At 35.8% G+C, this 13,849-nt stretch overlaps 1 protein-coding gene across 1 annotated transcript in view; it reads left to right on the top strand.

Annotated features, from left to right (window-relative positions):
• The first annotated feature begins 1,200 nt into the window (after positions 1-1,200).
• LOC150110306 (glyoxylate reductase/hydroxypyruvate reductase-like) overlaps positions 1,201-13,849 on the top strand; it is a 207,802-nt gene continuing 195,153 nt past the window's right edge. The window contains exon 1 of the mRNA XM_090392751.1: positions 1,201-1,397. Coding sequence (XP_090248877.1) covers positions 1,327-1,397 — 71 coding nt within the window. The 5' untranslated portion in view covers positions 1,201-1,326. The remainder of the gene's footprint in view (positions 1,398-13,849) is intronic.

Raw genomic sequence — 13,849 nt, 5'->3', positions numbered from 1 at the left:
CTCAACCACTACACCGAACCACTACTACGAATCATCCCCATCAACGCCATCTACCGCCCACCTCCACCACTACCACAACTAGTATGTTTTGTCTGTAAATTGCATGTTCTGAAGGGCCGATTTGTCTGTATGCGGGATGAAAAACCCGAGTTTCCGGGAGAAAAAACCCTGCTACCTCCGTATGAGATCGGCTAACTCACCTTCGATTGAAATCGACCAGATATATATATATATATATATATATATATATATATATATATATATAATAATGTTTTTATACAGAGTTTGAGGCTTTTTGAAATGCTACTATTTTTCTATATTTTGTTTAATTATTCGTATTAGATCATCATTTGTTAAATCTGTATTTCTGTTTCCGTGTTGTCGGAAACAGAAATACTAAGTTTATTTTAATTTTTTTCATCTCTTCTTATTTTCACTGTTTCAGTTTGTTTGGATTAATTTTCATTCTAAACGTTTGCATTCATTTAAAATTTTCATTTTTTCTCTCCAATTGTTCTTTAGATTCTCCATGAATAATAATATTGTCTGTTAGGCCGAAGTTCGATTCTCGTCGCGACGGGAGGAATCTTTATCTGGACGATTTCAATCGAAGGTGAGTTAGCCGCTCTCATACGGAGGTAGCAGGGTTTTTTCTCCCGGAAACTCGGGTTTTTCATCCCGCATACAGACAAATCGTCCCTTCAGAACACACGCAATTTACAGACAAAAAATACTAGTTGTAGTGGTGGTGAAGGTGAGCGGTAGATGGAGATGATTCGTAGTAGAGGCTCGGCGGTGTAGTGGTTGAGACAGTTGTAGGTGTCCTCCCGCGATGAGTCTTCGGACTCCTTGGAGGTATCAGGAATAATAATAATAATAATAATAATAATAATAATATTTGACATGGTTGATATTCGTGCCGTTTATTTGTAGACTTGGTTCTTCAGTTATGTATCATCCTTATCTTCAAAAAATGCACACAGTTATGTCAGAATTAATAATCCTTATTTAATATTTATATAGCATTTCTGTAACCTAGTTGAATAATTCTTATAGGGGTGTCCATCACCCAAAATAGCTTTGCTTTCTCTGTGTAATAATATCTTTTATTATTATTTTAACAATTTATTGTAGTTCCCATACAGTTTAAAAAGGCGCTAGTAGCGTATATATAACTAAAGTTCTGGGTGACATTCACAAGGTCATCAATGATTCTCCTTGGTAACTGTGTTCTGTTATAGTATTGATCGGCGTGTTCCATTCATCGCGGGATTTTAAAAGTGAGAATTTTCATCGAAATTTATTAGGAAGTACCATCCTTTCAAAATGAGCAAACCAAATGTTTATGTTACCAGGGTGGATTGTCCAGAGGAAGGAATTAACATGCTGAAAGAAACGTAAGCAATAAGTCATTTTCTAATTTCAAGGAAAATAAAAGCGGAAATACTTTTCGTCATTGGCCGTTTCTTAAAATGTTAATTTTCACTTTCACACTGTATATTCAAGTTATTTTTGTTAACTACTTAGTTATTATAAATTTTTTGCACAAATTTCATTCGATTCGACAATTCGATATGCCTCTTCCCTTTCGCATTTTTTATTTTTATTTTTATTAGAGCATTATTGTTCAATGACTGGAAAAAACAACAACGAAATCTTTGCCTTTTTTCCTTTGACTTACATAGAACAGGTTACAGAATGTTAGGCTGCTGAATTTAGAATTTTTTATTTATTTTGTTTCATTTTCTTGAGTTGTATCACCAGAGATACTACTGTCTCAGGTATTTTCTGTTTATGATGTATACAGTTTACATCTCCGGATGCGAAATAATGCTTCGCTTAGTTTAGGTTACTTTGCGTTAAGTTCGATTTGCGTTTCATTTCTAGGCTATTTTAATAAAGACATACATAAGTAAAATATTATATATAACTTTTTGCAGAGAATTTACAATAACTAAGCAGTTAATACAAATAACTGGAATGTACACTGTGAACGTGAAAAAAAAAAAAAAATATTGGTCTTAGTATATCCTTGCCTTCATTAATCAAACAGGTTCACGTAAATGTGTAAACACTCGCAACGTGCTGAACGATTAGAAATATTTTAAAAATAATATCACTCGCTTCTATAACTGCATAATATGTGTCACTGTTGTTAGTCCTTACTATTTTGTATACTTATTTGCTATATTTACACCTGAAGAAATCCTGTGCAATTAGGATGAAACGTTGTGTTGTCAATTAAAATAAATGTTATCAACTTATTTCGGTGTTCTGCCTTATAAACTTTAGTCAAATATTCATGAACCGGCAAAGTCCACACACACACACACATTGTTCGTGCGTCTTTCCTCTAGTTGCCAACAATATAAGTAGCCAGGACTGAAATATGTTATTTTATAAATAAGCAGGTTTCTCTTCAACAAATGGAGTATTCATTGGTAACCATTTTTCAGCATGCATAAATTCATTGGTAGAATACACACACACACACACAGAGAGAGAGAGAGAGAGAGAGAGAGAGAGAGAGCTACAGAAAAAACAGTTATAAAGAGAGAGAACTACAGAAAAAAGTAATAAAAAGAGAGAGAGAGAGAACTACAGAAAATACAGTAATAGAGAGAGAAAACTACAGAAAACACAGTAATAGAGAGAGAAAACTACAGAAAACACAGTGAGAGAGAGAGAGAGCTACAGAAAAAACGGTAATAAAAAAAGAGAGAGAGAGAACTACAGAAAAAACGGTAATAAAAAAAGAGAGAGAGAGAACTACAGAAAAAACAATAATAAAAAGAGAGAGAGAATTACAGAAAACACAATAATAAAAATAAAGCGAGAGAGAGAGAGAGACAAACAGACTTAGTATACCAATGTTAATAGCAATGTCTTTGGATTGGTTAGAGGCATAAATGTACAGTTTTGAAGTAGCACGTGGAGATAGTGTTGAGCAGAATAAAAATGAGGATCCTGTTGAAATAAAAAATATATATACTAAATTGGAAAGGTATCACCTCAGACTGAACTTTCAACTGAAATACACAAATATTATTAGAAAAAGAAAAAAAGTAAAGGAGTTTGAAAACAAAGAAAACATTACAGACTGAGTGACAAAATCTAAAGGAAACACTGCATGATTCAGCTAGAGAAGGGTGTTGGGAAATTTATGCAGATATAGAGAAATAAGAACACCATATTGGACATGAGAAGTTAAAGAGGCAGTCCATGAGAAAATAAAAAAAAAGTTTTTGACTAGTAAGTTAGCATATATCCTTAACGTATACAGAGCCAAATGTAATGTAAGGAAGATGCATTATGTGTAAAATTAAATGCATTTGGAAATTTTTGAGAGATTATTAAAGACAACTATTGTAAGAGTGGCAAAATATTTTGGGTGCTACTAAGAAAGCTGAGAATGGAGGAAAGAGTATTGTGAAAGAAATCTGAGGTGATATAAAAGACCAAAGATAAGGATATTCTGTACAAATTTCTTGAAAAATTATTAAATGAAATCACCAACAATAGAACAGTGGAATGTATCCTATTTATGTATTCTATTCCAATGAAGGGAGATTGAATTGTGAAAATTAAAGGAACTGCCTTGTACTGAGTGTTCTAGGAAGTATTTATGCAAGAAAAGGTTAAAGAATTGTAGAAGGAAAACCATTGAAGTACAAGCTGGATTTTGGCAAAATTGGGATTGCCAAGACCAGATTTTTATCTTGCCTCTAACAGTTGAGAAATCATGAGACTACCACAAGTATCTGAAATTTTCACTAATCTTAAATGCATATAATCTATTAATGATATTACTGCTATAAAATACAAATTCTATGTGGTAGAGTGAATCAGTTAAGATTGAAGCATGTAAAGAATCATGCTTGACATCGAACTGAGTGCAAGATAGGATTGTATATTATCTCCACAATTAGTTATAATCTATATGGACCACATTATTGGTATTAAGTTTGATATTCAAATAGGAGTTAATAAGCATAGTTGTTTACACAGATGATATTATTCTCTTAAATTTGCTACAAATCTTGATGAGTCTTTAGTTCAATTAACCAGCCTGGTTGGCTGAGTGGTTAGCATATTCTCTTAACTAACAGGTTGAGAGTTTGAATCCTGCTTCCTGCCTGGATTCTTTAGCCGGGAGATGAATTTCATTGCCCAGTTTGAGATCACTGCCTCGTTTATTGGAGGCCCGAAGTAGCTTGGAAAAAGTTCCATGTTTGGTATCTAGAGCAGGGTTTCCAGATTATGTAAAAATAAATAAGAAAAAAATTACAAAAAATATATGAGGGTTTGCTGAAAAGTTGCGATAATCACCATGTAACTTACACAGTATTCTACATAGCCCCCCCCCCCTTTCCCAAAGTGTTATACACTTGTTACAATGCTGCTGCATCGTTTGCAATCCTGAGGAAAAAAGTCTTTCCCTTGTTGCACAAACCAATCATTTTTATTCTAGGTGTTTATCAGAACTTTTCAGACTACCCCCTTGTATAAAATTGATAAAAATGGGTGGGGAATCCTTAGCCCATCCATGCTACAAATGTACTATAGGTTTACTAATAATCTTTCATAGATGGGAACTACATTAAATAAGTCCTTTGACAAATATAATATGAAAAAAAAAAGTTGAAACTGTGAAAAATAAGTAGAGAAACAGAAAACATGAATTGCTTTCTCAGTAGTGAACAAGTAGAACAGGTTACACACACTATTTAGACATGACTTTTAATGAAATGGCAAAATTTCATTAAAAAACATGAATTGCTTTCTCAGTAGTGAACAAGTAGAACAGGTTACACACACTATTTAGACATGACTTTTAATGAAATGGCAAAATTTTGTGGCAGTAATATATTAGAATAAGTAAGACTGATATGGTGGTAAATCAGTTGAGTTGTAAAAATAATAATGATTTAAATTATGAATATTTTTACAAATTGTTTGTTAGTACATTATTAGTTTTGGTTTCATAACACAATAAATTTAGTTTAATCCTTTATCCAAGTGTGAGCAAACAAAGTTTGCACCTGAAAGTATCTTCAGGACTGGGGTAAGGTAGTACAACACTAGGGCACTCCTTGCAAAGGTGGAGCAAGCTACCAACAACCATAATGCAAAACACATCTCCTTGCAGATAACTTTCAACATCTTCCTCTAAATCCAGAGTAATTTATTAAAAAGGTGGCACACCATTTTGGCAACTCCTATAGGTAGAGATGACCTTGCTAATGCTTCTGACTGGTATCTCCACTTGGGCCTGGCTCCCACTGAAGAGACCTCAATAAAGGTCAAAACTAGTCTGGGTAGTGGCCCTTCCCTTAATGCTTAACATTAGACATATCCGCAAGGAGATGTGTTTTGCATTATGGGAGATACTGAGATAGGGGTGTTGATAGCTTGCTCCACCTTTGCAAGGAGCGCCCTGGTGTTGTACCACCTTACCCCAGTCCTGAAGATACTTTCAGGCGCAAACTTTGTTTGCTCACACTTGGATAAAGGATTAAACTAAATTTATTATATTCTGACCAAGTGAAAAATAAACTTTCAACGGTTTCATAACACGTAATGTCGACATTTGCAATGTGCCCATTATTGATGTTATTTTGTCAAAATGAAATGTAAAGCATTTAAAAAGAATTATATACTTACCAGATTTGGATGGTTCTGCTACTTTCAGAAATTTTATTGTAGTTTAAAAATATTAATTGTTGCATTTTGTAAAAACATTCTCATTACGCTAACGGAGGCAACGTGTCAGCCATTATACATAACTTCTCGCTTCCAATTTACATGGAGTGCGCATGCTTACTGAGGAGTTTGATGCGTGATTGACAGCTGACAGAGAGAGCGTTCGGTATGGAAGTTCAAGGATGCAGACCGGAAGAATTTTGTTCTTATGAAGTTTATTTAGTTTTATGTGATACAGTGGCTCACCCAGAGAGGGGGGGGGGCTTTTTCTTTGGAGGGGGGACAGGGCCCCCTGTCTCCTCCAAAGAAAAAGGAAAAAACAATAGAAAATTTTCCAAAAATCTTCCCTAATTAAATTTCATTTTTTTAAAAATTCATGTTGTGTCGTGTCTTCTATTTCTACAGTACCGTACTTATGAATTAGCGATCATTGCAGATGTTCAGTCATAGGTCGTATGCGGTGCGTAGTGTGTATTCTCAAATCGTCTACTCAACTCGGGTCCCCCTCCATGATTAAATCCTGAGTGCGCTACTGATGTGATAGTCGGAAGAATCTTAATAGTAGATTCCGAAAAGGAATAGTAAAACTGTGAGTCTTTAAACTGGAGGAGTTGACACTAAAAAATATCTTAATAGAGATAATCTCGTAATAAATAACGATTAATATTTCCTCTTATCTAAACAAATGGTGCAGTCAACAGGATTGATAATAATTAATTAGTAAATAATTATCTCTAAATAAAATGGCACAGTTGGCAGGATTGATAATTATCAAAAAAAAATCTCTTCTCTAAACAAATGGTGAAGTTGACTTACAGCAGGGGTGTTCAATCCATTGATCGTGATCGACCGGTCTATCGCGGAGCGATTTTTAATCGATCTCTTGTATATTCCTCCTTACTTACAAATTTAATTAAAACTGAAAACATAATATTTTATTTATCATTATTTGTATTATTTTTAATTCGCTTTAAGTGTATTGCTATTGTTTATTTATTTTTCGTTAAAATTGTCAAATCAGTAATTTTCTTATAAGTCCGGGTAAATGAATTAATTTGGATCAGTGGAAGTCAAACAGCGAGCCGAGTGAATACGATTATAAGCAAAGTGTAAAAACACGATTGTAGCTTAAATATTAAATATTCCAAAGCATATTACATCGATTTTTTACTTAGGTTAAGTCCCATGTGAATATTGTAAAAAGATAAACTTTGTTTGTCTTGGTATAGTTTGTATTAGATGTTTTTGTAAATAACTCATTTGAAGCCAACTATATATATATTGCTTTAATAAGAATATGTTAGAGTGTTAAAAACAAAAGCAATGTTTTTGTCGCCGAAGCTGTACATGGCGGCATTAGAAAGATTGTTATTGAACCTTCTATGTATGAGAAAGGCCTGCAGGCTCTAAGTGTAAACATCTCCGAAGTCAGTCAGAAAGAGTTCAAACAACTTTCCGATGGCCGGCAACTTACAATCAAAAGAAAACGGAGGAGAACCAAAGGCGTGCCAAACTTGAGATGAAAGACCCATACCGATTCTTTGGGGGTTGCCAAACTTCATGCGAGGTGTCAGAGGAGGCCTGATAAAAAGGGACTGAAGGGGTCCCGCTTCCAGAATTGCTGTCAGAGAGGAGGCCGCCTGGTCCAGAGTCGCCGTCAGAGAGACTTCCCGGATCCATGTTGCTTGAGAGAAGAGTTTCCCGCTTCCAGAAAGGAGCTTCTCTCTCTCTCTGTTCGAGACGTTGCTAGAGAGAGACTACTTCTAGGCCGCAGACAAGGTTTCAAATTGCCGAAAGGAAGAGTTCCAGTTGCAGGAGAAAAGTTTCCAGGCCAGGTTAATGTCAGACATTCACCAGTGTGTTGCGTTTTCATTACAATTTGATGAATCAGACGACTTCACTGATATTGTTCAGTTAATGGTATTTATTCGTATGGTATTTCAAGATTATTCAAGTAAAGAAGAACTTTTGAAAAGTATACTATTATTGGGAAAGACTAAGGAAAAGACATTTTTTCGGCATTTGATGAATTTGTGAAACAACACAAACTTCCGCTTTTAAACTTGTCTATTATTACTGATGGTGCTCCTGCAATGATAGGTAATAAATTAGGCTTCATTTCATTATGTAAAAACGATGACAAATATCCGGATTTTTTAACGTACCACTGTATTATTCACAACAAGCCCTGTGTAGTAAAAGATTAAACACAAAAGATGTTTTGGATATTACATTTAAAATTGTAAATTCTGTTCGAGTAAAAGCCTTGCAACAGCGGTTATTTAAATTACAGGCAGATGATGATAGGTAACTTCTGTTGTACAATAATGTTCACTGGCTCAGGAGAAGTCAGTTTTTAGAAAGATTTTTTGTATTAATTAATGATATAAAAATTTTTCTTGATGAAAAAGGATATTTATCCACAACTGAGTGATAAAAGATGGTTGTTACACTTATCATTTTTAGTAGATTTTTGTATGAAATTAAGCAATTTCAATTTAGAGTTACAAGGCAGAGATAAAAATTTAATTGACTGTTAAGTTCAATAAAAACTTTCCAACAATACTTACTTTTATTAAAGAAAAATATAAATGACTGCGAATTTAGACATCTCCCATATTTGTTAAAATTTTTGAACAAAATCAAGAAATGCTTCGCTATTATTTAAAAGAATTTATTCGTGAAATAGAATTATTTGAGGAAGAAATAAATTCAAGATTTAAAGATTTTAATAAAACTGAAATGATTATCTTTTATCAATAATGCATTTCAAGAAAACTTGAACATCACAGAAATTTCAAATAAAATTAGTGGGCTGTTTGATATAAACCAAGCTGAACTTGAGATAATAAACATTCAGAAATAGTTTACATTTAAAATCAATAAACAATGAAATCATTTGGAAGTATGCACATGAAAAATTCCCAATATTAACTGATGTTGCGTGAAAAATTTTCTCGTGTTTCAGATCGACATACTTATCAGAATCCGCTTTTTCAAATATGAATGTCATAAAAATTCAATTAAGAAACCAAATTACAAATGATCATTTGGATGATTGTCTGTGATTGGCCACTTCTTCATATCTACTTGACTATGAAAATATTGGGAGGTCCAAACAATGCCAAATTTCACATTAACTTTTTTTTTCCTTTTTTTTTTAATCAACCAGCATTTCCTATAACTTGTGAGTTTGTAATCAATCTGTTATTTTTTTCTAACTTTGGTTTTCCAAAATAGAGAAATAAATATTTTATTCCAATATATTTGTTTGTTTGTTTGTTTGTTTTAAAATAATTAAAAGTAATAAATAAATTTTTAAATAAATAAAGTTTTTAGTTGTGTATTTTTTTTTTTTTTAGTTGTTTATTTGTGTGTAATCAGATATCAGGTTGGGGGAATGTGATCTATATAAGAGAGTAGATCGCCGAATAACTTTTTATAGAAAAGTAGTTCAGTAAAAAAGGTTGAACTCCACTGACTTACAGGATTGGTTGTGGTTTAACTTTGTTTTAGAGTCCAGAAAGTATATCTTGGATTGGTGAATTTGTTTGGCACATAGAGGTTTTTGCAATTTTGAATGGCGTTCTGCATTTTGTGAAATATCAAGGTAAGACTTTGTTTAGATGCAATTTAATTGCTATTGCTTTCTTTAGCCTATGCTTGATATTGCTGGCAGTCCTTTGCGGCTGCGTGATATTCTACAAAAATTTTTGCTGGCAGGTCTTTAGACCTGCAGGATTTTTATTAACGCTCATTCGCAGTTAAAACGATATGAGCGTACCTGACCTAGACGTATTCACTGATTTGCTCGATAAAGAGTCGGCTCTTGTACTTATTGATAAACTACAAAAGAAATTCAAGCTGATAACATGGCCTACTACCATGATTGACCCCAACATCATTATCGAGTCACTCGATAAAAAGCTAGCACTCACTTTTATTAAAAAACTTCTCAAAAGATTTAAACGGGATTGGCCTGGCTATTTAAACTTGTATTCCTCACAAGTCGTCGTTGAGGAAAATGAAGACTCTCCTCAAATGGAGGAAAAACTCAATCTAATTCTCTCTACCTCTAATCCTTTTGATCAAGGAGAAATCCATGCTCGTAAGAAGAGAAAAACTCTCGCTGCTGAGCCAACAAATGTTGTTGGTATGGATGAGGATGTTACCATTTCAGATCCCTCTGCTTCCCCCAATGAAAAGGTGCCACCGATTATCCTAAGGGAAAAGCAGAGATGGATAACACTCAGAACCATCATGGCTAATTTACAAATAAGTTATACATCTGCCAAAAATGTAGACGAAGGTATCAGAATTCAGCACACTACGGTCGCTGATTATAGAAATCTTACAAAGGAATTGGATGCAAGAGGAACTCAATATCACACATTTTCACTTGCCTCCGAAAAAAAATCTGAAAGTAGGCCTACGAGGAGTCTCCGAGGATATTGACACGGGTGAAATAGTTGCTGACCTTAACTTACAGGAACTACCTCCCGTAAAGGTCACTAGAATGTTTAGATCAAATAAGACACCTATGCCTTTGGTCTTGGTTGAGATTCACAACATTTACAAAGACATCTATAATTTAAAATCAATCTGTGGACTCAAAATCACCCCAGAACCATTGAGAAAGAAAGCATCTTCTGGGCAGTGCCACCAATGCCAAAAATTTGGCCATGCCCAGAAGCTATGCAAAGCTCAGTTCAGATGCCTAAAATGTGGTGAGAATCACCCCACAAAGACCTGTGCCAAGTCAAAATCCGCCCCAGCTAAGTGTGCTAATTGTGGGGGTCCTCACCCTGCTAATTATAGAGGGTGTATACATCACCCCAAAAACAGATGGAATGATCCAAATCATCAATCTACCTCATCATCTAATGTGAGAGTTCCTGAAGCTCAGGCTCCTCAGTTCTCCAAGAGTGAGATCATGACAACAGGTGCTCTCCCATCATTAACTGAGCCCCTTAAGAAAATGAATCTTCAGCATCAAGCGAGAACATATGCTGATGTGGCCCGCTTCAAACAGATAGTACAATCCCAGAACCTGAATAATCCACACTCAAATCTATCAGCTATTATCACCTCTTCTCTTGCAAACATGCTGCAGGATTTCAGCAACTCAAATCCATCCTTAAGTGTCACAAAAAGATTCTTACAGCAAATCCAATCTATATTATCAGTACTCTCTGATGCATAGGAAAAAAATCGCCCCAAACTCTCTTAGGATTATCAGTTGGAATGCCAACAGTATAAAAAATAAACTGTTAGAAATCCAGGAATTTAATAATAGATACAACCAAGATATATTGCTAATCAATGAAACGCACCTGAGGCCTGCTGACACCCTGAAAATCAGAGGGTATCAGATTTACAGAAACGACAGACTTGGGTATAGAGGTGGAGGTACAGACACCCTTATCAAAACTATATCAATCATCATTCAATAACCACCCTTACTACCACCAACCTTGAAATCACAGGAATTAATGTCCTCACAAACTCAATTGGAAACCTTAAAATTTTTTCTGCATACAACCCTCCACTAAAGACATTATTGACCTCAGATCTGGATGCCATCCTTGGAGTAAAAGGACCGGTCATCATTGCTGGAGACCTCAATGCAAAACATCCTGCTTGTAACAGTAAATCTACCAATAAAAATGGTCTCATCCTTTCTAGCTACACAAGATCAAACTATGCTGTTGTGACTGGACCTACCGAACCAACTCATCTCAGTACATCTGGCACTGCTGACATACTGGTATAGCCATCCTGCAAGACATTAAACTACAGCACAGCCTTATATCACAACCTAAACGAGCTGTCATCGGATCACAACCCAATTCTACTGCAATTGGGAGAACAAGAATGCCTGTCTCCTCTCTCTCATTCAGGCATATCGTGGGAGATATTGTCTAAAGTACTTAGGGATCAAATTGGACCCATCCCTCACATATGCACACACCAGCAGATGTGGAATCTGCAGTGACTAGCCTCATCCAACAGATTAAGTCTGCTATAATGGTCGCAACCTGCCAGAAACCTGTTCCCAAGCCTGATCGTTTGCCTGAGGACATTATGGACCTGATCAGAGAGAAGAGCAGAGCTAGGAAGAGATTTCATAACACTTGCGCACTTCAGGACAAGACAGTGCTTAACAGATTGAATGGAGCAGTAAGAGATGCACTTAAAACACATAGAAACCAAGTTTGGGATAAAAAGTTAGCCTCTATCTCACCTATCTGGGGGTTACTGAGAAACATCAAAAATAAAAACAGCTCACTCCCCCCTATAATCTCAAACCAGGGCCTAGTCCACACAGATGCAGATAAGGCAGAAGCAATACTAAAAAATCTTGAGGATAAGTGCAAACCTTCTTATAACAACTTAGATTTCAATCATCTGTACAAAATCCACAGACAGGTCAGGCATGCACTAAGCCTCCCAGATACCAGTGCTGACCATATTACATCCGCATCACCTGTTGAATTTTATGATATTATTAAAAAAACTTAAGAGCAATAAAGCTCCTGGACCAGACGGCATCTCAAACAGGGTGATCAAGCTGCTGCCTCAAAAAGCTGTAGTGCACCTGACCAGTATAATAAATGCAATCTTAAGACTTCACTATTTTCCTTCCACCTGGAAACTGGCTGATGTGATTCCTATACATAAGCCAGGCAAAGACCCACACTTACTGCAGAATTATTGTCCAATCAGTCTCATCTCCAATCTGGGTAAGGTTGCAGAGAAGGTCATCCTCTCACAATTCCAAACCTCAGTAAATGACCTAAACATCCTCCTGAAAGAACAGTTTGGTTTTCGACAACACCATAGTACTACCCAGCAAATCCACAGAATTGTCGAATATATCACCACCAGATACAACTGGCACCAGTGCACAGGAGCTGTTTTCCTAGACCTATCCAAAGCATTTGACAAAATCTGGCATTTTGGACTCCTGCACAAACTTATCTCAGCCGGTACCTCACTAAAAATGGTTCATCTAATCCATTCATATCTTCAGAATAGATCAATGCAAGTTAAAATCAACGGTTCTACATCATCCCAGTGCCATATCTTTGCTGGAGTGTCGCAGGGATCTCTACTGGCTCCATTGCTGTTTTCTGTATACATGTCAGACATCCCACACAATCCGATGAATTCAATTTTGGCCCTGTATGCCGACGATACGGCAATACTAGCCCGATCTCTCAGACCCCACTTCATTACCAGAAAGCTTCAAGAAAACCTTCTAAAGCTGGAGGGTTGGTTCTCCAAGTGGAGATTGGAAGTCAACCTCCTGAAAAGCTCAGCCGTTCTTTTCTCAAAAAGGTCAATGTCTCCTGCAGGAGATGTGTTACTATTCAATACTAAAATCCCCTGGCAGACAGAAGCAAATTACCTGGGTGTGATTCTCGACAAAAAGCTATCCTTCAACCAACACATCAAGTCTGCGTGTGCAAAAGCATCTAAAGCCATAGCTCAGATCTATCTGCTAATTAATAGAAATAGCAAGCTCAGCAACAGAATCAAATTGCAGCTATACCAGATAACGATTCGTCCTATTATCACCTATGCCTCTCCGGCCTGGAGCCATACCTCTAATACTAACATTATCAAAATACAGCGAGTGCAGAACAAGTGCTTGAGAATGATTCTGAATGCCCTGTGGTATGTTAGAAACAACCAACTCCACAGAGACACAAATATTCCCTATATTCTTTTTTTTCTACAATCCTTAGCATCCAAGTTTTTCCTAAAGACGTCCACACATCCCAACGATTTGGTTCAACAAGCTGCAGCATATGAGCCAACGGACATATTCAAATATAGAAGACCAAAAGCTATATTAGCCTCCTATAACGATGCATAATCTCCATGCCCATTCAGGGCGAGCAAACTGCTCGTAAATTTTACCCTCACTGTAACCACAACAGATAGCGGGGAATATGAGAAACATTTTGCTTCACCCTTAAAGACATAAATGTCAATTGGAAGTAAATCTTGACTGAAGTAAAATGGCTACAGGAAATAATAATTTTAGTTATGAAGTCTCTTCAGTTAAAGATAAGGAATTTTTTAAGTTAGTTAATCCAACTTTAGTAATACCTCCTTTCTCAGGTGATAGTAGTGAAAG

This window comes from Typopeltis vanoorti, chromosome 1, assembly GCF_054136105.1.
Source record: "Typopeltis vanoorti isolate ZY-2024b chromosome 1, IOZ_Tvanoo_1.0, whole genome shotgun sequence".
In the NCBI taxonomy this organism is placed as follows: domain Eukaryota; kingdom Metazoa; phylum Arthropoda; class Arachnida; order Uropygi; family Thelyphonidae; genus Typopeltis; species Typopeltis vanoorti.
Note: the sequence above shows the minus strand (reverse complement) of the source record. Positions and strands in the feature narration are given on the sequence as shown.